Source organism: Oncorhynchus clarkii, chromosome 14, assembly GCF_045791955.1.
Source record: "Oncorhynchus clarkii lewisi isolate Uvic-CL-2024 chromosome 14, UVic_Ocla_1.0, whole genome shotgun sequence".
In the NCBI taxonomy this organism is placed as follows: domain Eukaryota; kingdom Metazoa; phylum Chordata; class Actinopteri; order Salmoniformes; family Salmonidae; genus Oncorhynchus; species Oncorhynchus clarkii.
In genome coordinates this window covers 17,581,488-17,609,381 of record NC_092160.1, presented here as the reverse complement: position 1 = coordinate 17,609,381, position 27,894 = coordinate 17,581,488, and the positions used below count along the sequence as shown (strand labels likewise).

The window sequence follows — 27,894 nt, the reverse complement described above, 5'->3', positions numbered from 1 at the left end:
TCAACACTTTTTTGGTTACTACATGATTCTGTGTTATTTCATAGTTGTGGTGTCTTCACTATTATTCTACAATGTAGAAAATAGTAAAAATAAAGAAAAACCCTTGAATGAGTAGGTGTGTCCAAACTTTTGACTGGTACTGTATATTAAGTGTAATATTGGGATGCAAACTCTAAATATCTTTATCTGACATGGTACAGGTGTTTTTTTGGAACAGTCTTCTCATGTGTTCTGCTAGTATAGCTTCAACTTCTATATCTACTTGTTCTGGTCCCTAACTCTGGCCTTCTATTTGTGTATACTTTTATAACAATGTTGATTTTGTTAAAGACTACCAAGAAACACTCTGTGTGACCCTGATTTAGCCCAATGCAGTAAAAGGATAACTTTCATATACTTACAGCATTTATCGGACTTGGTCCTGATGTCGATGATGGGCATCCCAAAATACTTGTCAAAAAGATGGGGCCATCCGTTGTTATCTCCTAGGAAACAAAATATCAACACATTATTATACTGATCAGAAATAATACAAAGTAAAACCCTACAGCAAACATCAATGTTGTACCATACCTTTATTACTAATTTAGACGTGCAGGCCAAGGTGTCATTTAATGCCTTCTACAAGACAGCAGGAATAAACTACTTTCAGCCTGGCATCAACTTGATATCCATAACCCAGCCAGTAGGCTTCAAATTTTGACACTGTAGATTCTCCCTCAATAAGTCTGGGGCTTAGCCTTGATGTCAATCTGTTTCTACTCTCTTGCCAACTCCTTATGGAGCTGCCATGTTTGGCTTGACAATGACAGCAATGAAGTTGGCAGGAACACTAACAGATCTGGGGCCAGGCTTTCCAGGGCTCATTCGTTGAACCATGAGAAGATAAATAGATTGCCTATTTTGGTAGATCAATCTGGAATGAAGTTTGGGTTTGCCGATATAAATACTACAAGCTTTTAGGTCAATCCATCTCAAAAGATCTGTTTAAAAAAAATTAGACACAGAAAGAAGTAATTATGTTTACAAGGAAAGTGTGTCATTTCTAACAGCTTCCTCATTACCAGTGCAAATGGATGTGCTGTTTTAGCTGCCTTCCAACCTAATGCAGCATCATCAATCACAAGTGTCACAGATTTCAAAAGTTCAGCATTGATTTTCTGCTTCAGTGATAACATTCAAGTTAGGGCCTTAAAGCTATGGGCTTTCTTCGGCTATTTGCTATGGGGATCAGTATGGTCTTTTAGTGAGTAACAACCTCCTCCGTATCCTGGCTTCACGCACCAGTTTCATGCCCAAATGGATGTGACATACTTTGATAATACAACTCTTACATCCTACTCATATTAATTAGACCAATAGAACCCTCCATGTAGTTTCTGAGTGAAATACCTTCCTCAACCCATATCACGTCGCATGGCTGAACTGCTGAGCTCTTCGCATGATTAAAATGTTAGCTACCCAGTAGAGTTTGCACTACGGAATCCCAATAGTCGACCTTTAAAATATCATCATGACATGGAGGCTGCATCTCATCATGTGTCAGGTGAAAGTGTACTGTTCAACAACAGTCGAAATCAATCAGCAAATGCATTTTTTAAACCATATGTCAATTATTTGCGACGTGAGCAACTATTTCCCTGTTTTGTTGAGCAAAACTTATTTTAAGGCTTTTAATAAGATCCAGTGTTTGTGGGCTTGGTTGCTATACGTTCAATAACTTCCTTGTAGTATATTGACACAAACATTTTTAAATCAAGGTATACCATTCAACAACAGATTTCTAAAACACATATGTTCAAGTTATTATTTCCAACATGTGGAACTATTTAATTTTCTTTGTTGAGGTAAACTTATTTTAAGGTTTTTAAAGAGATGCAATCCCAGTGGATTTGCTATTAGGTTCAATAAATTCCCTGTGGAGAGCACGGTCACAAATACATTATTTCATTATGAAAATATCATGCAAGGCCACTTATACTCAATACTAACATGTGATTGTGATTTGCATACTCATATGGTGTATAGAGACACATTCACACACACTGGCAGTGCTGAAAGAGCATTCAACTCTACTGCTATGGAAACCTGTGTCACCTTTTCAAATAGTGTCAGACATCCTTTCAAAACCAAGTAATATTAAAGTTATGAGTGACTGTCGTCAGAATGTTATGTTTTTCCTCATCTAAAGAGTTAATAAACTCAGTCTTATTCATTCCAAACTTTTAATTCAATATAGTCATATCAGTGACTTCCTGGCCCATGGCATAATGACAGCAAATCAATGCACTGTAAGGGGCTAAACATTAATTAAGGGTTGATTTTGCAAACATTGGCACTTTTGGATGTTAAATGTTTTGAAAATGAAACCTCTTGAAAATGCTTTTTATCTATCTGAATATTTTCTCCACTCTGTCTGGAAACAAGATCTAATGGTGGCAGAGACCATACTTAAGAATATAAAGATTTTTATCGATTTTCCCAAATGCCCAAGCAGAAATAACATTACCACCACATCATAAAATGTGCGATTTTAGATGAAAAGGGAATTACATAAGGTATTTTATATAACACTTCACATGATTTGTTTTTACTATTTGGAAGTTTTAATTATATCTTTCATCATTGTCAAGTCTAAATGTCTATATATGCCTTGATGATACTCAGAAACATGTATTTACCAAATCAAAATGTAAATATTTAAATTCCTAAAATAATGTATTTTAATAACATGCATCTAAGGTTCACATATGGGAAAAATCATCAATATCAATTGTAATTTAATACAGACTTTCCTTAAAAATATGTACCGTGATGGAAATAATTTAGCATTGTGGTAATGACAGAATGTGTTGGAAATTACATTTCATATAAAACAACTGATGAAAAATAAAAACATTTCACAGTTATACATGCTTAATGTATAAACTAATACGTCTGGGAATGATTTTTTTTTTTTACAGTATTTGGTCATAAATAGCAAGGATTCTAGCATGCTATCTCCAGTTGAAGAGCTAGCATACAGTTTATCCTAAATACGCATAATTAAAACATAATTTCTAAAATCTTACATAATTTAATGAAATTATAGCCTAATTGGTAATGACGTACAATAAAATATTATCTTCTCAAGTCGTATTTACCTTTATTTTTCTATTCTTTCCCAGCATAAAAATGTGAATCTCCCTCCATGACATCCATGTGCTCCAGTCACTATTTACATCCATGGTAACCAAGAACACAAACTTTTGAAAAAACGTTATTATCATGTAATCCGCTTGTCGTTGTGGTAATGACCCAAAACTTAGACAAGACTGTATTTTGTATTAAAAAAATGAACAAGTGGCTTATACACATCTAATATGTATATAGATTCCATTTATTTGAATATTTTTTTAAACAGATGCTTTAAATATTTTCTCATTTTAAAGACCTTTGTAAGTGTAATACTGTACATAGTAGAATGTCAAAAGTATGGGTGTGAGACAGGACAATTTTAGTCTCTACTTAATGGAAGTGAAATAAAAACATCTAAATTCACATTTTATCTGAAAAATCTAGCCATGAGACACAAAAAAGTCCCGTATTTGCAAGATCACCCTAAAATGAAAACTCATTGAGAAATGAAAGTCTTGAGGGTGTTTAAGGTGGAATATTAAATCACCACCGTTCTCCTTATAACTAATTTTAATAGCAAACGTAATTCAATGAACAAAGGTTAACATCTCCGAGGTTGTTCCCACACAGACAGTTTGAAGACACTGATCTTAAAAACTGATGCTGTATCCTTCTGCAGCCCTTGTTATTTTAGACATCCCCTAACGTTTTCACAAAACAAGACAATCCAAAACTTCTTTAGCGACCCCTGGTGTCTGAATGTATTTTGCCGTCTTGCTGATCTCGCTCTTTTCCCTCTTGCCTTTGGAGAGAGTGTCCACGAACTGAGAACTCTGGAGCAGAAAGAAACCTAGAAATATTGAACGTTGATAACTTACTGGAAACAAAGTTGTAAAGTATATATTTACTACTACAGCATAATCAAGTGCGTAGATAATCAGAGTGAGTTGAACCAGAGGGTAATTGGATATTTTCCTTTGACGCTTATGAACAGAGAATCCTGGTGAGTTAGCTTTATGCTAGCTAAATTATATGCCTGTCTTGATGAATAACAAAGGTGTACATGATATTTACGATCTAAGAACTATTGACATACGCATGTATGACTTTGAGAGGGATGAACATTTTAGATTTTAGAATGTTTAGCATTTAGCATTTGCTATCACTACATGTGCATTTTGTAACCCCCTTTTGATTCGACAGCACCAGCGCCACATACCATCTTCTGCAAACTACTTGGCCATTTACAGAGGCTCATCATCTACAGATTCTATGATCATCATTGTTGCCTCATCTCTATAGAGGGATATTTGACTGGTACATTGTGGAATGAACTGAACCGAGATAATTGATTGAACTCACATTTCACTTTTATTGGGTACCCCATTTTTTTATTTTTATTACTGTATTGGACAAAACTCAATTGCTGAAAATGAATGGTCGTTGTTGATAATCTGTTGTTATGATACTCTGTTGTTGTGATCTTTGAACATAAAAGAGAACAAAAACAAAAGTCCTTGCATATTCTTCCTTTTTCCTTGCTTAATTAGATTCCATTGCTTTAGATAACAGTCTCCTTATAAATTCATGATGAAAAATCTTGTATTGACAAACAAAAAATGCAAGATATACACTATATATGGGGCAGAAGGTAGCCTAGTGGTTAGAGCGCTTGACTAGAAACTGAAAGGTTGCAAGATCGAATCCCCGAGCTGACAAGGTAAAAATATGCCATTCTGCCAATGAACAAGGCAGTTACCTCACTGTTCCTAGGCCGTCATTGAAAATAAGAATTTGTTCTTAAGTGACTTGCCTAGTTAAATAAAGGTAAAATAAGAAAATAAATATATACAAAAGTATGTGGACACCTGTTCAAATTAGTGGAGTTTCATTATTTTAACCACACCCGTTGCTGATAGGTGTATAAAATTGAGCACACTGCTATGCAATCTCCATAGACAAACCTTGGCAGTAGAATAGTCTTACTGAAGAGCTCAGTGACTTTCAACATGGCACTGGCATAGGATGACAAGTTAGTTAGTCAGATTCCTGCCCCGGTCAAGTGTAAGTGATGTTATTGTGAAGTGGAAACGTCTAGGAGCAACAACAGGTCAGCTGCAAAGTGATAGGCCACACAAGCTCACAGAACGAGACGGTCGAGTGCTGAAGCATGCAGTTGCAACACTCACTACTGAGTTCCAAACTGCCTCTGGATGTAACGTCAGAACAAGAACTGTTCATTGGGCGCTTCATGAAATGGGTTTCCATAGCCGAGCAGTCGCACACAAGCCTAAGATCACCATGCGCCAAGCGTCAGCTGGAGTGGTGTCAAGCTCGCCGCTACTGGACTCCGTAGCAGTGGAAATGCATTCTCTAGAGTCTAGAGCGATGAATCACGCTTCACCATCTGGCAGTCCGACGGACTAATCTGGATTTGACGGAAGCCAGGAGAACGCTACCTGCCTGAATGCATAGTGTCAACTGTAAAGTTTGGTGGAGGAGGAATAATGGTCTGGGGCAGTTTTTCATGCTTCGGGCTAGGCCCCTTAGTTCCAGTGAAGGGAAATCTTAACTCTACAGCACATTCTGGACAATTGTGCTTCCAACTTTATGGCAATAGTTTGGGGAACGCCCTTTCCTGTTTCAGCATGAAAATGCCACGTGCACAAAGTGAGGTCCATACAGAAATAGTTTGTTGATATTGGTGTGGAAGAACTTGACTGGCCTGCACAGAACCCTGACCTCAACCCCATCAAACACCTTTGGGATGAAATGGAACGCCGACTGTGAGACAGGCCCAATTGCCAAACATCAGTTCCCAACCTCACTAATGCTCTTGTGGCTGAATGGAAGCATTACCTGCAGCATTGTTCCAACATCTAGTGGAAAGCCTTCCCAGAAGAGTGGAGGCTCTTATAGTAGCAAAGGGGGGATGTTGATGGAATTTATATGAATGACTAGAATATTCCACCCTGAAGCCATATAATCGTATGAAATTGATTAGAATTATGTATACCATAGTCTGTACAATATGTCTATAATAGTATCTTAAAAACAGACCAGAACGTTCTGTCTGAGCAAGATTCAGTGCCGACCTTGGCTGGGGCCACTGAGAGTACTTCCCAGTCTCCCTATCTTGAGGGAGGAGGGGGAGTAAGTCTCACAGAATCCCCTAATCTTTGTCGGCTGGGTAGCAGGAAATGTGTGTGCGTATGTTAGTGTGAATGGGTGTGCGTGAGAAGTCAGCATAAAATGAATTGTCTTGTACAACAGAGCAGTGCGCTCTCGTAAATAAACTTACTATCGTAGCTGGGCCTCCGTCTGATTCATTTCAACCAGTTTCTTACAAATTCTGGGTTTCAGGCTGAGTAGTTAATTGAATTGGGTTTATGAACGTTGAGAACATAATTCTCGTGACAGGGGACCAACTCTATATTATTGCTCATGATTGCGGAATAAGATGTTGGACAAGCAGGTGTCCACATACTTTTGGTCATGTAGTGTATATATGAGGGCATAAAAAAGGTCCCCAGAAGAGTTGAAGGGTAATTTCTCTTTGTAATTTCAAAGTTTCATCTGCATTCTGTTTTGGGTGAAATATGAATATGACTCACATCTTGAATGCACAGATACACACACACACACACACACACACACACACACACACACACAATACAATAGCTGCAGACAGACACCGAGGCACCCAACCCGACCCTAAATGATTTGGTTTGGGGCCGTCTTTCATCTTGTCAAAACAGTAGTTGGGCTCATCTGGGCCACAGCAAAAAGACACTTCCAAATCGTTTTGCTTTGAAAAATGTTTCTTCAATATTAATGTTGACAGGAGATTATCATGAAAAATGTTTCTTCAATATTACTGATGACAGGAGAGTATGATGAAAAATGTTTCTTCAATATTAATGTTGACAAGAGAGTATGATGAAAAATGTTTCTCTAATATTAATGTTCACAGAAGAGTGTCATAAAAAATGTACATTCTGATGGCAGAACGATGACAGATGCAGGGTTAGTAATTAACAGTGTCTAAAGACAGTGTGCATTTTTACCAGCTGTAAGTCTGACAATAGTAAAGATAATCGAACACATTTTATTCCCCTGACATTGTCCTTTATGGCGCCAGGCAAAGGCATTTGCATATTAAAAATCCACTACAAAAAACGCAATGTCCAATCCTTTTGAAGACTTTCCAATTCTTCACGAATTTGTGACCAAATGATCTATTATTAAGTAGATATTCGTAGTTGTTACCCACTAGTTATGAATCCTTCGACTGATGGGAGTAGTATGTTTTCTTCTTTTTCAGATTGCATAGCTGTAGTCTGTAGTCATTAATGCTTGACTTCAGACCTAGCCATTAGAAACAGATGGTCATGGAAATTCATATCTCAATGGACTGCACCAGATGCACTAGTCATTGGGACAAGTACCAACGGACGTGGTATGCTAAATAATGTTTGTTGGAGAATAATCTGATTATGTTTATTGGATCTTTATTCAATTAAGTTGAGCTTGTCATTATCAGTTGTCAAAGGGAGAGCGCTGGAATAATTGTGCCGTTATCCTAATCAACTTTATATTGCATCAATGGTCTGCTCTCTGCACAAACAGTGACGGTGTGATGGTGTTTTATTAAGTGTGCAGTGAGACAGCTGTATCATCTCGGTGTGTTGCCTGGAGTCTAAGAGATATGGTGGTGGCCGAAGCCCAACATGATTAACTGTTTTGAGGTCAGTAAAAGCTCAAACAATGCTGTTACCCTCAAGGTGTCGGTCTCTTGCAAACAAACAAACACAGCACGCATGCACACAAACACATGCATGTGCACACTTTATCATACACACACACACACACACTTTCGTGAACACTTACACTCATACACACACACACACACACACACAACCAACCTCACAATGGGGATGACTCATCTAATTTCCCCAAAACAGTTTGGACCAAAACCATCTATCTGTGTGGCACACATGGCCACCTACTAAGCCTCATGGTCCTCTGCACAGACGAGACGTTTCCCAATCTATCAAACAATACCACCATGCATAAAGAGAAAAAACAATTTGTTTGTACGGTAACTGCAAAGAATGAAGCACACACCCACCAGACATGAATCATAATTATATAGTAGTTAGCAGCCTATGTACACCATTATTTGACATCATCATGATTATATGCACTCCACCTCCTTGAGAGACTCTCTGAACCATAGGTGGCTAAGATGAGTGTTTGCCGCACAGAAGAAAGGGGGGATGAAAACAACTTTAAAGAAAGAAGATGAAGTTCAAGAGAAAAGTGTGATTCGGCTTTACAATTATGCAGGAGTATGGTGAGGCAGATATAGAGGGATGGCTCCCCTACCTTTCCATTCACCACTTCCAGGAAGCCACAGCAGGAAGCACAGTGAATTGATTGAGAGTGAAATATACATTGACAAGGTCAATGCCATCTACGTTATAGCTCATCCTCTCTCGTAAACATGTTAAAATAAATTAAAAACAAAGCTTAATTGTCTTGGTGGAAGGAAGACAGTTGCCAAAGAGCAGTATACTCTCCTTTTCCCCCTCCCATCCCTTCCTTCACTCACTGGAGGGCTTAAGGCTTGTCTTAAGCAGGGCTCAGAGCAACATCCACTTGGTCAAACCCACTCTCACCAGATGGTTATAAGTGTGGCAGAGTGGCAATAGAAGCTGGATCAGCCCAGGTGGTCAGCTTCTGAAACAGACATGGTTTGTTGAGTTTACTTATTATATACACTAAACAAAAATATAAACGCAAGTGTTGGTTCCATGTTTCATGTGCTGAATTAAAAATCCCAGACATTTTCCATATGCACAAAAAGCTTATTTCTCTAAAATGTTGTGCACAAATTTGTTTACTGCCCTGTTAGTGAGCATTTCTCATTTGCCAAGATAATCTATCCACCTGACAGGTGTGACATATCAATAATCTGATTAAACAGCACTGAAAGGTTACTCTAAAGTGTGCAGTTTTGTCACACAACACAATACCACATATGTCTGAAGTTTTGATAGGTATGCTGATTGCAGGAATGTGCACCAAAGCTGTTGCCGGAGAATCAAATGTTAATTTCTCTACCATAAGCCACCTCCAACGTCATTTTAGAGAATTTGGAAGAACGTCCAAACGGCCTCACAACCGCAGACCACATGTAACCACGCTAGCCCAGGACCTCCATATCCGGCTTGTTCACCTGCAGGATTGTCTGAGACCATCCACCCGGACAGCTGATGAAACTGTGGGTTTGGACAACCAAAGAATTTCTGCACAAACTGTCAGAAACCGTCTCAGGGAAACTCATCTGCGTGCTCGTCTTCCACACCAGGTTCTTGACTTCACTGCAGTTCTGTGTTGTAATAGACTTCAGTGTGCAAATGTTCACCTTTGATAGCCACTGGCATGCTGGAGAAGTGTGCTCTTCATGAATGAATCCCAGTTTCAACTGTACCGGGAAGATTGCAGACACTGTGTATGGCGTCGTGTGGGCGAGTGGTTTGCTGATGCCAACATTGTGAACAGAGTGCTCCATGTTGGTGGTGGGGTTATGGTATGGGCAGGCATAAGCTATGGACAATGAACACAATTGCATCATATCGATGGCAATTTCAATGCACAGAGATATCGTGATGAGATCCTAAGGCCCATTGTCGTGGCCCTTCATCCGCCACAATCACCTCATGTTTCAGCATCTTAATGCACAGCCCCATTTTGAAAGGATCTGTACAGAATTCCTGGAAGCTGAAAATGTCCCAGTTCTTCCACGGCCTGCATACTCATCAGACATGTCACCAATTGAGCATGTTTGGGTTGCTCTGGATCGACGTGTAGGACAGCATGTTCCAGCTCCCACCAGCCATTGAAGAGGAGTGGGACAACATTCCACAGGCCACAATCATCAGCCTGATCAACTTTGTGCGATGTCTCAAGCTGCATGAGGCAAATGGTGGTCACACCAGATACTGATTGGTTTTCTGATCCACGCCCCTACCTTTTTTTTAAGGTATCTGTGACCAACAGATGCATATCTGTATTACCAGTCATGTGAAATCCGTAGATTAGGGCCTAATTTATTTATATAAATGGACTGATTTGCTTATATGAACTGTAACTCAGTAAAATCTTTGAAATTGTTGCATTTATACTTTTGTTCAGTATATACTGCATCTCCAGGTGTTACAAACAATTGAGCCGCCACTTCCACAGCCCATTGGGATTCAGTAGAGATGTAACAATGTTACTTCTCGATATCCAATTGATGATAGTGGGGAGTGAGGGGGGCTTAGAACACGAAGAGGGGAGTTAGTGAGGTGGATTTGAGAGCAGGTGGGAATGGTGCAGTGACAGCTGATCTAGATAGCAGTTTGTCGTACAAACAAGCAAACATGATTGCACTTCTATTTTCGAGAAAATAACAAGTTTGTTTACCCATACAATGGAGTAAGACCTAAGTGTTCAAAATGGTGTTGCACGTAAACATACTTGTGTGCAGATAAGAATATACTTATTTTGCTGAAACTCAAAGCGCAATCATTCTTGCAAACACACACCTAGATCATTGTCACCATACAATTCCCATTCGGTCTCAAATCCACCTTTCCTACTCCTCCTACTCCAAAAATATAAATGATCCATGCAACAATTTAAAGATTTTACTTAGTTACAGTTCATATAAGGAAATCACTCAATTGAAATAAATTAATTAGGCCCTAATCTATGGACTTCGCATGACTGGGAATACATATATGCATCTGTTGGTTACAGTTACCTTAAAAAAAAAGCAGGGCAATGGATCAGAAAACCAGTCAGTATCTGGTGTGATGACCATTTGCCTCATGCAGCTGGACACATATTCTGTCGATTGTGGCCTGTGGAATGTTGGTGGAATGTGGCCTGCAAAGTTGGTGGATATTGGTGGGAACTGGAACACGCTGTCGTACACATCGATCCAGAGCATCCCAAACGTGCTCAATGTCTGGGGAGTATGCAGGCCATGGAAGAACTGGGATATTTTCAGCTACCAGGAATTGTGTGCAGATCCTTGCGACATGGGGCTGTGCCTTATCATGCTGAAACATGACGTGATGTTGGCGGATGAATGGCACGACAAAGGGCCTCAGGATCTTGTCAGGTATCTCTGTGCATTCAAATTGCCATCGATAAAATGCAATTGTGTTCGTTGTCTGTAGCTTATGCCTGCCCATACCATAAACTCACCACCACCATGGGGTACTCTTTTCACAACGTTGACTTCAGCAAACCGCTTGTCCATACGACGCCATACATGTGGTCTGCAGTTGTGAGGCCGGTTGGACGTACTGCCAAATTCTCAAAAATGATGTTGGAGGCGGCGTATGGTAGAGAAATGAACATTAAATTATCTCGCAACAGCTCTGGTGGACATTCCTGCAGTCAGCATGCCAATTGCACACTCCCTTAAAACTTGAGACATCTGTGGCATTTTAGAGTGGCCTTTTATTGTCCCCAGCGCAAGGTTTTAGAGTGGCCTTTTATTGTCCCAAGCACAAGGTGCACCTGTGTAATGATCACGCTGTTTAATCTTGGCAAAGGATAAATGCTCACTAACAGGGATGTAAACAAATTTGTGCACAACATTTTAGAAAAATACGTTTTTGTGAGTACGGAACATTTCTGGGATATTTTACTTAAGTTCATGAAACATGGGACCAACACTTTACGTGTTGCATTTATAATTTTGTTCAGTGTAATGTTTTGAAATTGATATCGAGCATCTGGTCTATACTTTCTCATACACCTTAATTGTAGGTGTATGTCAGAAAAGGTGTACTCAAGTCAGAACTACAATATTGTACTCCGACAGGGACAGCTTGAATAGAAATTGAACCAGGTACTTTTCATTTGGGGCTAATTCACCACCTGAGTAAGTGGAAACTCAAAACATATTATCAACATTGCTAACTGCAATCACTGAATATTGAGAAATACATGTCATACCCCCAGGAAGCTGAGACCTTACTCTCTTCAGCTAACAACATGATAATTGTTTTCCAGCGATTTAATTTTGAAATATTGCACAATCAGAATGCATTTTTTCTCTATATACAGTACCATTCAAAATTTTGGACACACCTACTGGTTTTCTTTATTTTTACTATTTTCTACATTGTAGAATAATAGTGAAGAGATCAAAACTATGAAATAACACATATGGAATCATGTAGTAACCAAAAAAGTGTTAAACAAATCAAAATATATTTTAGATTTTAGATTCTTCAAAAAAGCCTTGATGACAGCTTTCCACACTCTTCTCTCAACCAGCTTCATGAGGTAGTCACCTGGAATGCATTTAAATTAACAGGTGAGCCTTGTTAAAAGTGAATTTGGGGAATATCTTTCCTTCTTAACCTCTCTAGGGTATGTGGGACGCTAGCGTCCCATCTGACCAACATCCAGTGAGATTGCAGAGTGCCAAATTCAAATACAGAAATACTCATTATAAAAATTCAGAAAACAAAACATATTTTACATAGGTTTAAATATGAACTTCTTGTGAATCCAACCATGGTGTCAGATTTAAAAAATGCTTTACGGCGAAAGCATACCTTACGATTATTTGAGAACATAGCCCAGTTGACAAATTATTATAAACAGTAACCAGCCAAGCAGAGGCGTTACAAAACTCAAGAAATAGAGATAAAATGAATCCCTTACCTTTGATGATCTTCATATGGTTGCACTCAGAAGACATTAATTTACTCAATAAATGTTCCTTTTGTTCGATAAAGTCTCTTTATATCCAAAAACCTCAGTTTTGTTTGCGCGTTTTCTTCAGTAATCCACAGGCAGACAAAAAAATCCAAATTGATAGAAACATGTCAAACGATGTTTATATTCAATCCTCAGGTTGTGTTTAGCCCAAGTGATCTATAATATTTCAACCGGACAATAACGTTGTCAATATAAAAGGTAAACAAGAAATGCACTCTCTCGGGATTGCGCATGAAAAAGCTCTGTGACACGTCAGGGTCCACTCATTCAGACTGGTCTTACTCCCTCATTTATAAGAATACAAGACTGAAACAATTTCTAAAGACTGTTGACATCTAGTGGAAGGCATAGGAACTGCAAATTGAGTCCTAAGTCAATGGATACTGTAATGGCATTGAATAGAAAACTACAAAACAAACAAAACAAAAAAAACTTCTGAATGGATTTTTTTCAGGTTTTCGCCTGCCAAATCAGTTCTGTTATACTCACAGAAACTATTTTAACAGTTTTGGAAACTTTAGAGTGTACTATATGCATATCGTATCTTCTGGGCCCGAGTAGCAGCTGTTTAATTTGGGCATGCTTTTCATCCAAAGTTCCGAATGCTGCCCCCTACCCTGGAGAAGTTAAAGCATTTGAGCCAATCAGTTGTGTGTGACAAGGTAAGGGTGGTATACAGAAGATAGCCCGATTTGGTAAAAGGGGGTGGAAAAAGTCAAGGGGTCTGAATACTTCCCGGATGCACTGTATTATAAGTGTGGTTGGCTCAGCTTGTGAACTTTTGCACATTCCCCCATTTCTCTAATTATTGCATCACCAGCCCCAAGGGATAGCTGGCCTTTATCTTTTCAGATGCTTTATTAAAGATTAACAGATCAGTCTCCAGCTGTGTCACCTGCTGTTTGAAGTTAAAAAAGTAAAACCTCTTGAAATCTTTGCCAAAGTCGATGAAGAGTTGTCAAGATCCTAAACCCGGTTTAGTCATTGTACTGATTCATGACACCTCACAACTACGAGTTATGTCCTGGACTCTGTAAACCCTCATTCATTGGACAGTGCCTTTCAATCAAAGCCCTTATTCTTACCTTCAAGATGTTTACGCAGGCAGCCCAATTGGCAGGGCAATTCTGATATTTGTTTCACTAATTTGTGTTTTGATAATTTAGCTCTTTGTCAATCATTTGGCATAAGATAATACTTGGGCTGCATGTGTAAACGCAGCCAAGGTGATTCTTCTGAGACGTTGATTAAGAAGATTTGGCAGACAAAGTTCAGATGGCTTTACTGTTTCACACATGCCAACAATCTTCATGTGATCCCCCCACGGTTATTTAGTTGAGGTTGTTCTGATTCATCAAATCTTCTTGAGGCAATATAAACTCAGCAAAAAAAGAAACGTCCTCTCACTGTCAACTGCGTTTTATTTTCAGCAAACTTAACATGTGCAAATATTTGTATGAACATAGCACGATTCAACAACTGAGACATAAACTGAACAAGTTCCACAGACATTTGACTAACATAAATGGAATAATGTGTCCCTGAACAAAGGGGGGGGTCAAAATCAAAAGTATCAGTCAGTATCTGGTGTGGCCACCAGCTGCATTAAGTACTGCAGTGCATCTCCTCCTCATGGACTGCACCAGATTTGCCAGTTCTTGCTGTGAGATGTTACCTCACTCTTCCACCGAGGCACCTGCAAGTTCCCAGACATTTATGGAGGGAATGGCCCTAGCCCTCACCCTCCGATCTAACAGGTCCCAGTCTTGCTCAATGGGATTGAGATCCGGGCTCTTCGCTGGCCATGGTAGAACACTGACATCCCTGTCTTGCAGGAAATCACGTACAGAACGAGCGGTATGGCTCGTGGCATTGTCATGCTGGAGGGTCATGTCAGGATGAACCTGCAGGAAGTGTATCACATGAGGGAGGAGGATGTCTTCCCTGTAAAGCACAGCGTTGAGATTGCCTGCAATGACAACAAGCTCAGTCCGATGATGCTCTGACACACCACCCCAGACCATGGTGGACCCTCCACCTCCAAATCGATCCCGCTTCAGAGTACAGGCCTCGGTGTAACGCTCATTCCTTTGACGATAAACGCGAATCCGACCATCCCCTCTGGTGGGACATAACCGTGACTTGTTAGTGAAGAGCACTTTTTGCCAGTCCTGTCTGGTCCAGCGACGGTGGGTTTGTGCCCATAGGTGACATTGTTGCCGATGATGTCTGGTGAGGGCCTGCCTTACAACAGGCCTACAAGCCCTCAGTCCAGCCTCTCTTAGCCTATTGCAGACCGTCTGAGCACTGATGGAGGGACTGTGCATTCCTGGTGTTACTCAGGCAGTTGTTGTTTTCCATCCTGATCCTGTGCAGGTGTGGTCTGTGGTCTGTGGTCTGCATGTGGTCTGCCACTGCGATGATGATCAGCTGTCCGTCCTGTCTCCCTGTAGCGCGTCTTAGGCGTCTCACAGTACGGACATTGCAATATATTGCCCTGGCCACATCTGCAGCCCTCATGCCTCCTTGCAGCATGCCTAAGGCACGTTCACACAGATGAGCAGGGATCGTGGAGCTTAGCAATTTTCCACTGAGGACAAGGTTGGAATGGGTGTCTGGCATGTTAATTAAGGGAAATGTAATTAACAACAAAACTGCTGCGATGCTCTGTGGCCCTTCTGGGATTCAAACCCTCACAACAGTGGGCTGTGTTCAATATGGCATATTTTAAGATGTTTTGCATTAGAAAGTATTTCTTATTGGTTCTTATAAGTCCAGGTAGTCTCTCCCTGTTTCAGCCTGCTCTTTTCAGATTGGTGCACAATGAACAAGACTCTGCTGCAAACAACTGTGCCTTCTGAACGCCAGGACATTTCAATGTGGTATGTATAAATCCCTGTCATAATCAATCTAACAAACACATGTGTTTGTGTGCATGTGCATTCATGTGTGTGTAAGGGTTTCCAATCGGAAAATGTGGTGCCGGACAACATAACCAGGAAGATTTTAATTTACAGTCCATTTGAGAAATTTACCAGACCCATATGCATTGGGTGCATAACCCATTAGGGCGTAAACCCACAGTGCTCAGAATGACAGAAATCCAATTTAGATTATGTTAATCAATGCATATTAACAGAACATGCAACTCCTGTATTGAAGCAGCCAATAAAACGTAATTTATCAAAGTGCAATTCACGGGAAAAATCCATTCTAAACAGCGCACCTGATGCGAGCGGATCCATATCTGACAGAGATGAAAATCTCTGTTAGAAACTTATAAAGAGGGGAAATGTAAACATGCAACAACTAGGAAGGGTTTCTAATATGACTAGGATTGTGCCTTTGGCTTCTGGACAACGAAAGAAAGTTGATATGAAAACCAATAGAACAGGAGAGAAATGCTATAGCGTTGAGTCCAATACCGATGTAAATGGAAATAAATTTGTAAAAATTAAATAGTTACTCCTGTCTATACAGAAATAAATAAAATAATTATAAATACTTCCCAGAAAGCAAGACAGAGGAATTAAGGATATTAACCTTATTTTTTTTAAATAGCTGTGGATTGTTTCAAAATTAGGCCGATGCCAATTTGGGAAGCCCGCAATTTGGGCTGCACTTGTGGCAATAGGCCTAGCTGATTATTGAGTTGTGGCTGTCAGTGAAAAGCATCTCAAATATGTGTGAAGATAATGTGTCTTTAGTATAATTTAAAATGTTGAGACAAGAAGAAGGGTAGGTGTGGCAAAGATATAGGCGAGTCTCTCTCCAGAATGGCTCAGCTGTCTCCTGTCAATTCTTGGGCATTCATGGTTTCATTGTGTGAATTGTTGTCCCTTTGCTTTTTTTCTTTGATCAATTCCCCTTTACATATGTCACCAGTAGTAAATGCATCGTTAATCACTGTCATTTGGTTACATTCATTTCTGTTAATGCATGTTTTAATTACAGCAATTTACCCTTCTCATTCTCAGAGTGGAAATGTTGTTTGCAGAGTTCACACTTTTGGTTTATTTTATAACCATCATTTTTTTTCATTGTCCTTTTTTTTAGTTCTCCATGTGAGCAATGGTTTTTCTGTCCTGATAGAGAGCAAGCACCTGAGCACGCATATTTAAAAAAAAAAAATGTATTTCACCTTTATTTAACCAGGTAGGCTAGAACAAGTTCTCATTTACAACTGTGACCTGGCCAAGATAAAGCAAAGCAGTGCGACACAAACAACAACACAGAGTTACACATGGAATAAAGTCTATATACAGTGTGTGCAAATGGTGTGAGGAGGTAGGCAATAAATAGGCCATAGTAGCGAAATAATTACAATTTAGCAGATTAACACTGGAGTGATAAATGAGCAGATGATGATGTGCAAGTAGAGATACTGGTGTGCAAAAGAGCAGAAAAGTAAATAAAAACAATATGGGGATGGGGTAGGTGGATTGGGGGGGCTATTTACAGATGGACTATGTACAGCTGCAGCGATCGGTTAGCTGCTCAGATAGCTGATGTTTAAAGTTAGTGAGGGAAATATAAGTCTCCAGCTTCACTGATTTTTGCAATTTGTTCCAGACACTGGCAGCAGAGAACTGGAAGGAAAGGCAGCCAAAGGAGGTGTTGGCTTTGGGGATGACCAGTGAGATATACCTGCTGTAGCGCATGCTACGGGTGGGTGTTGTTATCATGGCCAGTGAGCTGAGATAAGGCGGAGCTTGACCTAGCATAGACTTATAGATGACTTGGAGCCAGTGGGTCTGGCGACGAATATGTATCGAGGTCGCAGTGGTGGGTGGTATTAGGGGCTTTGGTAACAAAACGGATGGCACGGTGATAGACTGCATCCAGTTTGCTGAGTAGAATATCGGAGGCTATTTTGTAGATGACATCGCCGAAGTTGAGGATCGGTAGGATACGGTAGGTTAGTTTTACTAGGATAAGTTTGGTGGCGTGAGTGAAGGAGGCTTTGTTGCGAAATAGAAAACGTGTTCTAGATTTGATTTTGGATTAGCCAGACACCCAGGTATTTGTAGTTGTCCACATATTCTAGGTCAGAACCGTTCGGGGTAGTGATGCTTGTCGGGCAGGCGGGTGCGGGCAGCGAACGGTTGAAAAGCATGCATTTGGTTTTACTAGCGTTTAAGAGCAGTTGGAGGCCACGGAAGGAGTGTTGTATGGCATTGAAGCTTGTTTGGAGGTTAGAAAACACAGTGTCCAAAGAAGGGCCAGATGTATACAGAAGGGTGTCGTCTGCGTAGAGCTGGATCAGGGAATCACCCGCAGCAAGAGCGACATCATTGATATATACAGAGAAAAGAGTCGGTCTGAAAATTTAACCCTGTGGTACCCCCATAGAGACTGCCAGAGGTCCGGACAACAGGCCCTTCGATTTGACACACTGAACTCTGTCTGCGAAGTAGTTGGTGAACCAGGCGAGGCAGTCATTTGAGAAACCAAGACTATTGAGTCTGCCGATTACAATACGGTGATTGACGGAGTCGAAAGCCTTGGCCAGGTTGATGAAGACGGCTGCACAGTACTGTTGGCGCAGTACTAGCAAGTGCAAGCTAGCTAGTTAATTGCCATAAATGTTTAATGCTTTTTGACCTGTCCCCAAATTAATGTAATTGGTTCAGAGTTCGTTTTGATATTTTAACCTGTGATCTCGTTTGGTGTGGGGGGACAAAATACTTTTATGCACGATGGCACACGATGGCGCACGCGTGCAGTCGGTTTGGCTTCCATGTTATACTCATTTTAACTTCAATATGGTTGAGTAACCTTCATCTAATTATGTACTTTCTGACATTTCTGATCAAAAGTATTTTATTTGTGATCTTTTCCAGCTGAGGGAAAAGGTAGTTTTTAGACTCCATATATCTTTTTGTGCTATCAAAATATATTTCTCTAGAATGTACTAGAGTATTCTTGTCACCTGTCAAACTCTTGATTTACTGCGTGACTAGCCAACTAAGACATTGTACATTCCACACAGATAGATCCCCTCTAACCAAAATCCTCTTTATTTCTTTATTTTTCTCTTTCTTATTTTCTTTCTTTCTTATCTTGGTCTGAATCTGGGTCTGATTGTGATATGAATCTTTTTTTCAAAGGAGACCTGGCCAAGAGACAGAAGCATACAATACACAAACAACAAAAAAGAAATAACATAAGTCCTAATGATCTGACAGCAGACACTAAAACTTAATCTGCTAAAACAAGTACATCTCAGTAGAAGGTATTTGCTAAACCATGACAGAGCACTCCAGTTCGCTGACAATTCAAATACCACAAATATAAAATTGGTAGCCATGCATATAAATTAATATTGGGATTGCGTTCATAACATTTAACATGAATGTTTCATGAATCTTTATGATTTGTTGCAGATTCTTTCAAAACTAACTTGCTAGCACATTATCCAGCACCAGGGTAATTTCTGAATGTCTGGAGAGAGGATATTAAAATACAAATGATGTTTATTGCAATATTAAAAGCGATTTGAATGTTAATATATATTTTTTAATTCTATGATGCAATTGAAATTCTGAATGAAATTCAGTTGGACTGTTTTCTTGCATGTATGAATTTTATTAGATGTACTTGAATAACAAAAAAAAGATAAGTACAGAATTGGGTGTCCTTGAATAACAAGAGCCATGGAGAAACAGTAAATGAGTACGAACTTGTTTTTGTTTGATTGTTTGTTTTTACATGTAAAGATATAATTACAGTATGTCACAGCTTTTGTTCACTATGACACTGTGTATGCAAACCCATTTTGAAAAACAGAATACCCCTTAATCATTTCAAATGTGGCTGTCAATTCAGTGTTAACATTGGTATTGGACACACAGTTAACAATCACATTTTCTCTGCTGGGCTGGGCCAGGGCCTGTGGATTTTGAGTATTAGCTTGAAAGTTTAATTACAAAGTCAAAAGGAGGCAGCATGATGCATTTCTGCATGATTCCTCTCAGCACGGCCCATGGATGTTCACCAGATCTCCTGCTATTGATCTCCGTATTACACACTACGAAGCTGTGTAGCTGTCAATCACAACACATTCATAATACATTCTAAACACTAAATTCACTCTGGGCCTTCAGTGTTAACAAGTTTGCATTGAAAAGCCTTCATTTTTCAAAACAAGAAGAGTTTCAGAAGAAAGTTATTTGTTTCTGGCCATTTTGAGCCTGTAATCGAACCGACAAATGCTGATGCTCCAGATACTCAACTAGTCTAAAGAAGGACAGTTTTATTGCTTCTTTAATTATAACAACAGTTTTCAGCTGTGGTAACATAAATTCAAACGGGTTTTCTAATGATTAATTAGCCTTTTAAAATGGTAAACTTGGATTAGCTAACACAACGTGCCATTGGAACACAGGAGTCATGGTTGCTGATAATGGGACTCTGTACGCCTATTTAGATATTCCATTTAAAAACAATCTGCCGTTTCCAGCTACAATAGTCATTTACAACATTAACAAATGTCTACACTGTATTTCTGATCAATTTGATGTTATTTTAATGCCAAAACATTTGCTTTTCTTTAAAAAGAAGGACATTTCTAAGTGACCCCAAACTTTTGCACGGTAGTGTAGCTTTTACCTTGACATGCAATCACTGAAAAGTCCATCACACACACACATGCTAAATTTGTCGCTCGCAACTTTGAACATTATCTTAATGACACATATAAGTCTGCAGGGTTTTTAAGACACTTGGTGACATGGGGACTTAGGCATGGCTTTCTTCAACTCAATAGCATTAGTAACTCATTAGTAAATTGATCTAGATTGCTTTGTGACTCAGAAAATGGGCATACTTAGTTCCAGCATTTGGATCATATTAATCTGCCTTGCCAGGACTCAAAAAGCTACTTCAACAATATTCTCCATACAGAGCTGTGACCAACATGCTCTATATGAGGGGACAATGAAATTAGAGGATGGAATTATTCCAAGCATTTCTTAACATGACAGAAAATACTGGGTAATCATTAGCAGAAAATACTGGGCAATCATTAACACAAAGAGGGCTGCTGTTTATGAAAAGTGCAAAGCACGGCAACCTTATCTAAACACCACAACATTAACTTAAGACCACAACCATAAGACTAAACCTGTGGAATTAGATTCCACTAGTTTAACTGACCAAGCAGCTATGCTCAAAACTTGCCAATTACAAAATTACAAATCAGCACTGTACCAAGGCATGCGTTCAGAAATGGAGGAAAAATAAAGCTAAATTGTTAAGTCTCTAATCAGCTAGAAAAGTTGAACGAGGTCAAACACATCAGGATGGAGACACACTTAGAAATAAGGGAACAGGGGGGTCGTTTGACACCTCAGTCACCCTCCCAGCCCCAAACTCTCGGTCCAGCTCCAGAGAAGGAGTCCCATGTCACCACCAGCGCCCTTCTCAACCAAGCTGAGAAAGCAAAAGCACAGCCAGAAACAATAAAGACCAATTGACACCTACTGAAACATACCAGGCAACCATCAAAACTCTGCTGGGTTTACAAGAACACTTACGTAATTCACTCCAGGCATCAACCACTGTTTGAGAAGCATGCAGCCTCTCGCTGCGTGACGTTATATTCCACCCAAATGCTGTATGCCATGGGCCCTCCAACCCTGTTCCTGCAGCTACCCAGTGCTTAATTTGGGAAACCAAGTGAAATCTGTTCGGGAACATCGATAGTAACATGTTTTCACAATTAAACATATTTCAGTTGACTGTTGACAGCCCCTCTGTCTGCGCTCTCGAGAAAGGAATGAAGGAGAGAAAGAGATGGAAATGCACGGATATTCTGTAGCTAAAGGTAATGCGTCAGCCTATTAATGATGAAAATATATAAAAAATGCCCTATTAGTAATTGTAGGCTAACTGTAAGCCACCCTGCACAATCAAGGAACAAACAGCATCGCCTAGGGCTGTATGTTCTCTCCCACTCATGCTTTGAAAGTTTGGAGCGTAGCATAAGGTAACCAGTCCATCATGCATGCATAATAATACAGTCCACACTCAACGGGGATTACTTTTTAATTTTGGAGTATAGGCTAGTCCAATTATGTACCAAAGACATCTTACATCTGTTTATTTTTTTAATTAATTTTTTATATGCGGTAGACTATTCGGCTATATATTGTATAACGGAACAATAACGACTTTAATTCCGAATTTATGGGGGGGCTTGGACTTATATATAGGCAGGCCTATTCGTATGCTGAAGCTCTAATATGTGTATGGGCATTTTGAATTAATCATCACCATAGAAAGTGCTGTCCATTTCGTTGTGTTTGAAACAACATCCACTCAGTCTCAACCTGTTGTTGAACTTGAGTGATCACAGTGAGGTGAGTTTTAAAAGCATGATACTGTTTTGATGATAAGCGTTTGAAGTGATTTTTGATTGCATTTTGCATTGATATTAGAGTGGTTAGATTGCCAACAGAGTGGTTGGGTACTACCAGTGCATGTCCAGAGTGCATAAGAGGAGATTACCATGACTCATGACTGCAGGTCTGGCAGTAACACCATCACCACAACAGCCCTATGCCCACGCACGAAACAGGCTTAGAAGAAGACTTAATCTCAGAAGAGCTATTGTAGCCTGAACAGTGCACTTAATAAGCTAACATTCAATGAAAGAATGAGAAGATAATTAGAGTACAGCTTCTGCAACTCAAGCAAAGAGCCAACAGAGAAAAACAACAAGCATAAGGACACCAACCAGGACCAGGAGCAACTTGAAGGAGGAACCCCAACTCAACCAGGAAGGACACACAGCCACCTTCTTTCTTTGTTCTCTTCTGTGCGGCCTGAACAATCAAGAAGCCACAACAGACAACAGGATCTCCATGTCTTCACTTCTTGTCTTTCATTCTATTTCCTAACTCTCATTATGTTTGTAAATATTTTGATTAGTGTTATTAAATGTTGATTGTATGAAGAAACTGTGTTTGTCTTATTATTCTGGTAATTAACTCAAATAATTAATACTTTCAGATAAGTCCATTACTACTTATAGTCTTCTAGGGCAGGGTTCCCCAACAACACTGACTGGGTTCGGGAAACCCTGTTATAGAGTTATTACTAAAATAAGTCAGGTCTTCTTACAATACTATTTTTTTTCAGTAACTGAACTGGTGTCCCATTAATAATGTCATAGTGTACACACTACCTTACACTATTACATTACCATGTCTGTCCCTCTGTTTTATGCCATAGGTGTTCCCGCCTTGAAAATCACTCATTACAAAGATAAACAAAGACTATGAGCCTTACCTCCTGTTTCACGCTGCTGGTATGAACAGCTAAAACAAAAACAAAAAACATTTTATGTTGGCTTTCAGTTATAGCTTTCACTACACAGCAGCAGGAGTTGATTGAGCTTGATGCACAGGGGCAGCTTGTACATGGCCTGTCTGATCTCACGTGGTATGAGACTGTAATCCATCATCAGGAAGACAAAAGGCTATCGTAAAGGACTAAAAAATCAACTCCAAAATCTCCCGAAATCAGAAATTGTGGACGGCTGGGCTTGGGGCTAGCAACGCCATCCCATAAAACCCTTGTGCTACAGAAACAGCAAAAAGTGACAATTCTACAACTGGATGTGAAGATCTTCCAGAGTCCTAGACTTGTCTGACCGCCATCAGTGAAAGCCTATGGGGGAACTGCTAACGTTAAGATGGGAGCACTGAACACAAAATAAAAACTGTGCATTGGCTTATGGAATGTTCAAACAATGTTTGAGTCCAGAAAGCTGGTACAGGTTACCAGCAAAATGAGGAGATACAAGCTATAGATCCTGGAGGTGAGTGAAGCCAGGTGGAATAGCCAGGAGGATAGACAACATAGTGAAGGTGTCACCATCATCCTACAGAATGGTGTACAGAAAACTCTGATGGAATGGAAACCAATCAGCAGCAGAACGACAAAAGCCAGACTCAATGGACAACATACCAAACTAACAATAATCCAATGTTATGCTCCCACATACAATGCCAAAGATGTATAAAAATGTCTGTTCTATAACACCCTCTAATCTGGAGTAGAGAAGACGCCTGATCAAGACCTGCTCCTCATCATTGTAGACCTGAATGCAGAGGTTGGGACCAAGAACACCAACTACGAGAGAACAATGGGGAAGCACGTCTGTGAAGAGAGGTTTGACAACAGTGAGATACTGTTAACATTCTGCATCACAAATAACCTGGTGATACCTGTTTCCCCACAAGAATATCTACAAGCTAAAATTCGTACTCTCCTAATGGAAGAGACAAGAACCAGCTTGACCACCTGATGATCGACACCAAGTGTAGAAGCTTGCATGAAGGGGGGCAGATGTCGCCAGTGATGACCATCTAGTGACTGCCGACATCAAACTAAAAATGAATTGTTCAGGACCACCAACAAAAGTAACACCAAGATTTGATGTTGGCATGCTGAGGGACCAAACCGCCAAGAAAACTTCATAATACAAGTTCACAACAAGTATCAAGCCTTTCAAACAACACAGAAGAAGAAGATGAGGAGGAACAGACATATACAGGAATATAGATAGGAAGTAGGAGAAAGTGGTTAAAGCTTACAGTGAAAGCATCAAGAACACCATAGGACAGAAGAAGGCTATGCAAGGAATGGATCAACCCCAAAACATGGGACATTATCAAGTAAAGAAGGGAACTGAAAAAGAAAACAGGTGCCAAATCGCAAAGGCTGAAACAGAAATAAGAGGAACAGTACAGAAAAATCAACACGGGACAAATGGCTAGTAAGGAGAGATGAGGAGTGAGTGATGAGCTGGCAAGTGCAGCTGAAAAAGCAGCCACAAGTAATCAGCTAGGAACATTACACGAAAATCACTAACCTAATCTGTAGCAAAAAATTCAAGTCAAATACCCAAATCAAAGAACAGCAAGGCAATCTTCTGACTATAAAATTAACAGAAAGCAAGATAGACAGAACATTTCAGAGGTTCTCAACAGAGAACCCCCTGTGGATCCAATGAACACACCTGAAGCTACTTCAGAAGATCTAGACATAAACACTGACCCACCAACCAAAAAAAGAAATAATCACTACCATCAAGTCACTAAGTAATGGGAAACTTAATGCAGACATGTTCAAAATCAATTCAGTATTGGCTGCAAACATCCTTCTTCCACTCCTCACTGACATCTGGATGGAGAGAAAGATACTTTCAGATTGGCCCAAGTGGCTCATCATACAGGTACCTAAGAAAGACACACTATCCGACTGCAACAACTGGAGGGGCATCACACTTTTATTCATTCCCAGCAAGAAATTTGGCAAGATTATCGTACCACGGCTTCAGCTGTAAACAAGGTGCTTAGGAACGAACAAGTGGAAAGGAGCGGTACAGACCAGGTCTTTGCCCTCAGGAACATTATTGAGCAATGTAGGGAGTGGAAACAGCAGCTATATATAAACTTTATTGACTTCCAGAAGGCTTTCGACAGCATTCACTGAAGAAGCCTATGGAAGATCTTAAGAATTTATGGAATCCCCACCCGTGATGTTAACATTTCCCTCTGTGGAAAGGGTTTTTACATTGAACCCAAAAGGGTTCTATCTGTAACCAAAAAGGATTCTTCAAAGGGTTCATCTATGGGGACAGCCAAATAACCCTTTTAAGTTCTAGATAGCACCTGTTGGTTAACTTTAAATAAAATATTACTTATTTTTTTCATCAGCAAGAAATTCCAGTGTTTCCCGCTGCTTAATTTTTTCCGCCACACCCCAAAAATATGGAACAGTAAAAAATATTGATACCGAGGCACACGTTGAAGATGCTGGAACTGTCCACATTTACTTCTCCTCTGCCAACAAGATGAGTAATGAACAGCAAAATCAGACAACCACACAGTATAATAGTTTACCTAGCAATTTAACTAGGGTGTGTTCGTAAATTCACTCAGAGTGCACTCTGGGCGTTCATAAATTCAAAGCGTTGTCAGATTGTCCTTTCGTAAATTCAGAGCATTTAGCTCCCGGAGCGTACAGAGCGCACACTGCACGATTGACACTGGACGCTCTGGCCGAAGAGTAGGGTTGATCCAAGCGTTCCTTACAATGGCAGTCAAACACCCACGCTAACTGGTTAAAGTGGCTAGCTTGCTACTTCCAGAAACAAATGAAAGAATACCTCACTCTGACCATTTTACTCGCCCTAGCAGAGCTGGTTAGGCTGTTTTCATGTTATATAGAAGAATGTTAGTGATTGTAACTGTGCTGCTGGCAACAATTTAAATCCGTTTCTTTTGCCCATGTTTACTGACACCGGTCATATTCAACAGGTGTTGTGCATTCGTAATTTAATCAGTTATTCTGCACTCTGGCACACTCAGACGAGAGTGCTGTGAAATCAGTGTAGACAGCCAGAGTAAATTTACGAATGCACTCCTAGTCAACTTGTCGTTGTGCATTATATGAGAAAATAAACATTCCTATTGAGGCGCATTCAAGTTTGGAGTGTCACAGGTAGGCCTACAATATATTCACTGTTGCAAGTTGTTTTTGGGACAATAAAGTCATCAATATGTTGGTATCTAGTAACAAGATCATGTTTGGACTTTGGATCTAGCTAATGATTAGCCCACTAAGGTGTGCATTAGAGGTTAATATTTTCAGGTACTTTAGAAATGTTCCATCCCGAGATTAAATCACTTTTCTCCCGGGTAACCCGCTATTTCCCACCAAAACCAGAAGTGTCATTCAAAAGCATTATAAACCTTATAAATATGTCTGGATCTTGATCTGGAGCTTTGATCAGCATGAAAATTCAAACCTGATACAACCTGAGCCTGATGAGCCATACATTAAATACATTTCATGAGCCTACATTAACAACATTTAATGAGACCAAGCCAAAAAAAAGCCCAAATGATTGTGCCGCTATCCAATACATATACTGTGTGATATAGGCTACTTCACATTACTTACGACAGAAAAACATAAAAGCCCATGTATATAGCTGGCTATATGTTCTCTTGGGTAAATAAATAAAACTAGCTCCAGTAGGCTAATCTTTTTGCGTGTGAACTATATTACTGTACTGTATGATGCAGTATTATATGCACTGCGATTGCGCACATCATTCAAACCATGATAAGGCAGAAGAGAACAAGCGATACAAAGTTACAAGTACAGGCTAGGGCCAACTCCTTGTGCTTACCATGGGGAGAAGCGTGATACTGGTCAGGCACCGTGTTATGCGGTGGAGAGCACAGTGTCTCCAGTGCGCGTTCACAGCCCGGTGTGCTACATCCCAGCTCCCCGCATTTGCCGGGCTAGGGTCAGCATCCAGCCAGGAAGGATGGTGCCGGCTCAGCGCGCCTGGTCTCCAGTGCGTCTCTTCGGCCCAGGATATCCTGCGCCGGCTCTGCGCACTGTGTCTCTGGTGTGTCTGCACAGCCCAGTGCATCCTGTGCCAGCGCCCCGCATTTGCAGTGCGAAGATTACCATCCAGCCAGGACGGGTTGTGCAGTCTCCAGTCCGGGGCAACGAGGGTCCCCAGTCCGGGGCCAGCAACGAGGGTCCACAGTCCGGGGCCAGCAACAAGGTTCCCTAGTCCTGGGCCCGCAACGAAGGTCCCCAGTACGGGGTCGGCGACGAGGGTCCCCAGTCCGGGGCCCACAACGAAGGTCCCCAGTACGGGGTCGGCGACGAGGGTCCGCCGCACCAGAGGCGCCACCAAAGTGGGGTGAGCCAGAGGTGGAGCTGGGTCTACGTCCCGCACCAGAGCCGCCACCGTGGATAGATGCCCACCTGGACCCTCCCCTATAGGTTCATGTTTTGCGGCTGGAGTCCGCACCTTTTGGGGGGAAGTACTGTCACGCCCTGACCGTAGAGAGACTTTTTATGTCTCTATTTGGTTTGGTCAGGGTGTGATTTGGGTGGGCATTCTATGTTTTGTTTTCTATGTTTTTGTATTTCTATGTTTTGGCC

The 27,894-nt window shown here is 40.4% G+C and overlaps 1 protein-coding gene across 1 annotated transcript in view; it reads right to left on the bottom strand.

The window, feature by feature from the left end:
- LOC139366363 (relaxin receptor 1-like) overlaps positions 1–27,894 on the bottom strand; it is a 104,197-nt gene that overhangs the window by 58,276 nt on the left and 18,027 nt on the right. Inside the window, exon 3 of the mRNA XM_071103754.1 lies at positions 402–485. Coding sequence (XP_070959855.1) covers positions 402–485 — 84 coding nt within the window. The remainder of the gene's footprint in view (positions 1–401; positions 486–27,894) is intronic.